The sequence below is a fragment of the Chionomys nivalis genome, chromosome 2 (genome assembly GCF_950005125.1).
Source record: "Chionomys nivalis chromosome 2, mChiNiv1.1, whole genome shotgun sequence".
Classification (NCBI taxonomy): domain Eukaryota; kingdom Metazoa; phylum Chordata; class Mammalia; order Rodentia; family Cricetidae; genus Chionomys; species Chionomys nivalis.
The window spans coordinates 130,377,976-130,384,553 of NC_080087.1; the positions used below are offsets into that span (position 1 = coordinate 130,377,976).

The 6,578-nt window shown below is 44.2% G+C and overlaps 1 protein-coding gene across 2 annotated transcripts; it reads right to left on the reverse strand.

Annotated features, from left to right (window-relative positions):
- Positions 1-2,376: 2,376 nt before the first annotated feature.
- LOC130869380 (gamma-crystallin E-like) lies at positions 2,377-4,063 on the reverse strand. Of its 2 annotated transcripts, none has more exons than XM_057761453.1 (3): positions 4,055-4,063; positions 3,725-3,967; positions 2,377-2,649 (listed from the first exon to the last, which is right to left on the reverse strand). In XM_057761453.1, exons 1-3 carry the CDS (start codon positions 4,061-4,063, stop codon positions 2,377-2,379), a joined length of 525 nt encoding a protein of 174 aa, XP_057617436.1. The 2 variants fall into 2 exon arrangements, with proteins under 2 accessions (XP_057617436.1, XP_057617437.1); XM_057761454.1 differs by having other exon boundaries at positions 2,582-2,635.
- Positions 4,064-6,578: the final 2,515 nt, after the last annotated feature.

The window sequence follows — 6,578 nt, forward strand, 5'->3', positions numbered from 1 at the left end:
ATCTCCTTCAATTATCCTTCAATCATTGAAAAATAACATGGATACAGAAAGAAGCACCATGAAGATGATGGGGTAGAGATAGAAACAAAATGTGTACAGAGGTAAGAGTCTAGAAGTGCCTCCTACTGCCTTTGTGTGACTGTTAATGGTAGACCGGGTAAGGTCAGAGAGCATCCAAGGTACACAGTTTTGTTCATCCTTGAGTTTACCTTATACCTCATCCACTACACTAGATTTCCAGGGGACACAGATATGTTAGGATGCTATCTGCGGAATTTCAGAATTCAGTATGCAAGCCAAATACAGAAGAGTCCAAACTGAAAACCCTGGAACTGAAGAGCTATCACTGCACAGGGAGCAGACTGGAGGGATCTAGTGGGTAGTAACCTGTTTCACTGGGGTCCACGTTTGCTGTTGACATTTTGCTTCATTGGGGCATTTCAATGGGACACTCATAACACTCTCCTCTCATTCTCTTTTACTGATGACAAGTGAAAATTATAGTTTAATTGAGCATCTCATCCCAGGGGAATTACTGTTTGTAATGTTTGAATATTTTACCTTCTATCTGATTAAACTCCCAGAATAACAGGATTTCCTGCCAGAACATCTTGAACCCAAATGCTAAGGTCTAAGTGCTTTCTGAATACAAATCCCCATTTTTCACCCTGCCTGAATGGCTCCATCATCACTACTCAGCATAAATTTAGTAAGGAATGGAATCTTAGATTCAAGACTTATGTTTTAAAAATTTTTAAAGATTGCTATATTTAAGAAGTTAAAATGTACAGGTGAAATTGTTTTAATTTTAATTTACTCTATATTTTATTTAGTTTAATATATAAAATACTTTTATTTAAACATTAACCTATATGCAAACATATTAAGGGTATATTTGCACTTTTCAAACTAAGTCTTTAAGTTGCGGTGTCTATTTTATGCTTAGGATATATCTTCCCTTAGACTAAATTCACTTCAGTTGTTCATATCCACATATGCACTAGACACAGCTACTCTAAGATGTCCTCAGAGACTCTCCAGCTATCTTAGAGTTTGCAAGTATATCATGTAAGTAAACTATCGGCCAAAAGTAATCTAACTATTGTATTCTAATGTTTGAGATTCTGGAGGTATTTGCTAGTTGATTGGTACTTTTACTCAAGTAGAAAATAATTTGCGTGAAGGAAAGACAAGGAAAGGAAAAATTATAACCTCAAAAAAGAACATTGATTTTAAAAAAGAAAATAATTTTCAGTCTTTATTTCATGATCAGGTTTTTAGTTTACTGTCAATTGACTTTCAAGAGTTGTCATTTAATTATTAAAGCAAAAATCATGAGCTGTATAGCAATTTGGTTTTTCCCTTTTCCATGTAAACATATAAAATATAGTACTGCACATAAAGAGATTCATTTGATATAACAGAATGCCTGCTTAGATTTCATTTCATGACTCCTTGCAGAAAAATAATTGATTCCCCAAACAAGCCTCCAAGTTCCATTTTTTTCTTTTTTTAGTGAAGGAATTGTTACCAAAGGCTATTGGTGTCACAAGGATTGATCCAGGTCTGGGGATAATATCTTCCAGGTCCATGACGTGCATATGAACTTTGCATTCCTGACAAGTATTTTCCTAAGCGTGTACTCTCAGCCCTTACTCATATACAGAGTGTGTACCTGTTTCTTCCAGCCCACACCACCGAGTGTTGCATAGCCGCTTTAGAAAATACATTTGAAAGAATCTTTTGGCTTCTTTTAAAAGAAGGCCTTTGGCTCCTAAATCTTTGCTCTCAGCATGCAAAATATTTAAAAATCTCTTCATTCAACCCCATAGTTTTAGACATTTTGGATTTGTCAGGCATGACTGTGCTAACAAATACCTCTCTAACTCTGCCTCCTGCTCATGCAGTTTCATGTATCCATTCTCCTTTATTTAGTCACCGTAAAAGACTTTCAACTGAAAGCACTGGGGATGAGAGCAGAGGGTGCTCTGCATGGAGCTTACAGAGCAGCTTCCAGGATATTGTTACAGCAAAGCCATTGTCTGTGATACAAAAATACAAACACATGTAATCCACATCAAAGACTCAAGAGAAGAGTATTGTTACTCCCATATTCACAGATTAGGAAATCGAGGCACAGAAATATCGAGTGACTTGCCCTGCCACACACAGCTAGTGAGTGGCTGGGGCCCAGGATCCTGAAGCTGAGCTCCTGGCCACTCAGCTCACAGCACACACTGAATATAAGAATATCCATATTTGTCCTGTCTGCTGTTTGCTGTACCCTTCCAAGAAGGCCGAAAAGAACAGAGGACTCCATTACTGCCTGGAACATACAGGAAACATTTTATTAACTTCCAAATGATGAAAGAAATTTCAGTAGAAATCCACGATTCTCCTCAGAGAGCCCACCCTGGCATTCACGGCGCCCCAGTCGTGGTAGCGCCTGTACTCCCCGGGCCTCAGCAGGTACTGCCGCCCCCAGTAGTTGGGCATCTCATAGAGGACCCAGTAGCCTTCCAGCACGTGGAAGGAGTGCAAGTCACTGAAGTGGAAGCGGTCCTGGAGGTGGAAGCAGTCGTCAGTGATCTCCACCATCTGACCTCTGTAGTCCTCGCGCTCGTAGATCCTGATCCTGTGAGAGCTGGACTGTGCGCACGCAGAGTAGACAAGGGGACGTTAGAAAACCTGACCTGAGCTTGGCAGTCAGCACATGCTGCCTGGGGGATGGGCCCCTTACCTTTTCTATATCAAAGGTGACTAAATTCAAAGAGTAAAAAATGATTGTCAATGCCATGTAAATCACAGACTGATGGAAATTCTCGGAAAGCTCAGCTCACCCGATCTCCTCTGCCTATTCCTTCTTTTTGCTTCAGGCCCTGTTTCCAAACCTGGATATCAAAGGTGCCTTAAAATTTCGGTTTAGATGGACTGTGGTGGTGCACATCTGCCGTCTTAGCCCTTTGGCGGCAGACGCAGATCCCAAGTTTGAGAGTTGGGGGCCAGACTATAAAACATAGAAAGTTTGGGGCTAGCCTTGGGTGCATTCTGAAAATCCATGTAAACACATCGACAAAGTGTAAATAAATGGACTAAAGACTGGAGTTCAAGTCTCAGTTCAAATGTGTTCTGGCAAGTCATATTTGCAAATTCCAAAACAAAAGTCAAAGATTCTCAAGAGGCCTGTGCCAATCCAAAGGGTAAAATGTAGACAATAGCTGTTCAGTCTGCCTGTCCTGACTACTCACTCAGCTGTTTTGACACCTTTCTGTCCCTGCCCCTTCCAGGCAGATCACACTGTCCCGCAGGGGTTTTCTTACATTGCCAGAGCGCTCGGTAGGAAGGATTCTCCTAAGCAGCATAGCTGGAGGAATGAACAGCTACTGATAAACTCCCATCATCCCGTGCACTCAATGTACTATAAGCTTCCAAAAGAACTCATGCATGCGGTCAGACTTGACCTTTTTAAAGCTTGGCACACCACAGGACTCACCAAAAGAAACCCCCAGTCATTACTGTTAAATGGGAAAACTGAAGAACAGTTTTTGCAGCCTGTTGTAGTCTGTCTTTGGAATTTTCAAGTGTCAAAAGTTTGCTGCATTTTCTCAAATTCTAAAGAATCTCCTCAAGGAAGATGGCAGCTACCCCATCCCTCAGCTCAAAGAATAACTAGATCAGGGAGATGATGAGATGGAGGGCCAGAGGGATGTAGGAAGGGACTCACGTGGGGGATGAGGCGGCAGGAGCGGACAGAGTCGCTGAGGCCCATCCACTGCTGGTAGTCAGGGTAGTCCCCACGCCTCAGGAAGTACTGGCAGCCTGCGAAGTTGGGCTGCTCATAGAGCATCCAGCAGCCACTGTCCACGCGCACAGAGTTGCAGCGGCTGAAGTAGGGCTGCAGGTTGGAGTGGTCGCTGCTGCACTCATAGTGGCGACCCTGGAAGCCGCGGTCCTCATAGAAGGTGATCTGGAAGGCAAGGCAAGGCTTAGACATCTGTTGTGGCTTGGAACTAAGGGCCGGTCCCTCCCCAGGCCCTGGGTGCCCTGGACTCACCTTTCCCATGGCTGGTGTTGGTGGTTCGGATGGGATGGTGCTGTGGGGTGTGTAGGGCTGGGAGCAGGGACTATATAGCAGGAGGTCTGCTGTGTTAGCAGGAACAACACAAAAGGGGCACGCAGTGGGACTGGGCACTTTCTCTCCTTTCTATATAATGACTGTGGGGGAGGCGCGGATTATTGTACGTTTTCTCTTAGTCTGTCCAGAGCTTTCGAATGAATGACCAATCATTGACCTCGTTAAAAGGGTCACTTGATACAGCTTGAGTTTTTAAATGATGCTTATCTGGGAAACAGAGATTGAGTAAAGATGCTTAATTAGCTAACCATTGCAATTAATGTTCTATTAACCTTTTTTAAAATCCCCAACCAACGAGAATTTGAGAAACAGTGCATGATGTTGACGGGATCTGCAGTTCCACGGAGCTTCAGGCTGTTAGGCTGGGGAACTGCTGTAAGTAGGCAGTTGAGGAGGGCACCTTCTCCACAGGGTGCTCCAAGCAGGATGGAGATCAGATAACTACAGGAAGGTGGGGGACAAAAGGCAAAACTCCAGGGAGGTCAGGTCTAACATGATCTTAGCTCTGCTCCCGGGAGCCTGGAACTGATCAAGGATTTCTAAATGCCAAAGAACATAAAATACAACATTTGAAATCTCAGGGATTTTTTTTATGTATTAAAAATTCCACCTCCTCCTATCCTCCCATTTTCCTCCCCCTCCACCCTTCCCCTCCCTCCCCAGTCCTAAGAGAAGTCAGTGTGCCCCGCCCTGTGGGAAGTCCAAGGCCCTCCCCCACCTCCATCCAGGTCTAGGAAGGTGTGCATCCAAACAGACTAGGCTCCCAAAAAGCCAGTACATGCAGTAGAAACATAATCCAGTGCCATTATCATTGACTTCCCAGTCAGCCCTGATTGTCAGCCACGTTCAGAGTCCTGTTTGATCACATGCTCATTCGGTCCCAGTCCAGCTGGCCTTGGTGAGCTCCCATTAGATCATTCCCACCGTCTCCATGGGTGGAGGCACCCCTCGTGGTCCCGACTTTCTTGCTCATGTTCTCCCTCCTTCTGCTCTTCATCTAGGCCTTGGGACCTCAGTCCAGTGCTCCAACATGGGTCTATGTCTCTATCTTCATCCATCACCAAATGAAGGTTCTATGATGATATGCAAGATATTCATCAGTGTGGCTATGGGAGAAAGCCAGGTCAGGCATCCTCTCCTCTGCTGCCCAAAGACCTAGCTGGGGAAATCCCCTTGGACACCTGGGAACCCCTTTAGAGCCAAGTCTCTTGCCAACCCTAAAACGGCTCCCTTAGTTAAGATATCTTCTTCCCTGCTCCCATATCCACCCTTCCTCCATCTCAACCATCCCATTCCCCCAAGTTCTCCCCAATCCTCTCCTTCTCCCTTCTCTCTCCCCATCTCCCCTTCCCCCACCCCCGTGCTCCCAACTTTTACCTGGTGATCTTGTCTACTTCCAATATCCAGGAGGATAACTATATGTTTTTCTTTGGGTTCACCTTCTTATTTAGCTTCTCTAGGATCACGAATTATAGGCTCAATGTCCTTTGTTTATGACTAGATTGCACTTATGAGTGAGTACATACCACAATCCTCTTTTTGGGTCTGGGTTATCTCACTCAGTAAAGTGTTTTCTATTTCCATCCATTTGCATACAAAATTCAAGATGCCATTTTTTACCGCTGAGTAGAACTCTAAAGTGTATATGTGCTACACCTTCTTTATTCATTCTTCTACTAAGGGACACCTAAGTTGTTTCCAGGTTCTGGCTATTACAAATAGTGCTGCTATGAGCATAGTTGAACAAATGCGTTTGTCATATGATAGGGCATTTCTTGGGTATATTCCCAAGAGTGGAATTGCTGAATCCTGAGGTAGGTTGACTCCCAGTTTCCTGAGAAACCGCCACACTGATTTCCAAAGTGGTTGCACAAGTTTGCATTCCCACCAGCAATGGATGAGTGTTCCCCTTATTCCACATCCTCTCCAGCATAGCATAGGCTATCATTGGTGTTTTTGATTTTAGCTATTCTGACAGGTGTAAGATGGTATCTCAAAATTGTTTTGATTTGCATTTCCCTGATTGCTAAGGAGATTGAGCATGACCGTAAGTGTCTTTTGGCCATTTGAACTTCTTCTGTTGAGAATTCTCTGTTCAGTTTTGTGAATCTCTGTCATTTCTGCTCTTTCAGGACTGGAAAAGTCTGCTAGCTCTGTGGTGTGGGCTCTGTCTCCTAGGCTACTCTCTTCTCTCTGTCATCTTCATCGTCCCTAACATCTCTAGGTGCACCAACCACCCTGTGCTATTGTGGCATTCCAGGCTGAAAGCACAGTAGGGACCGTGGTGCTCGCTGTGTTATGTTTAGTGGACTCTGGCCTCTACCCACTCACACCAACAGTATATCCCCTTCCTCCTTCCCAAGTCATGACAACCATTAATTTCTTGAGTTGCTGCTGAGTGTATACATAGAGAAGAATGTAAAAATTCACCTTTGGGATTGAA

What these genes read in the sequence shown, in the direction of transcription:
- LOC130869380 (XM_057761453.1), bottom strand. An exon ending in CCTGCCGCCTCATCCCCCAC is followed by an intron (nt 2,650 to 3,724) that starts GTGAGTCCCTTC and finishes GCGTGCGCACAG; the next exon opens with TCCAGCTCTCACAGGATCAG.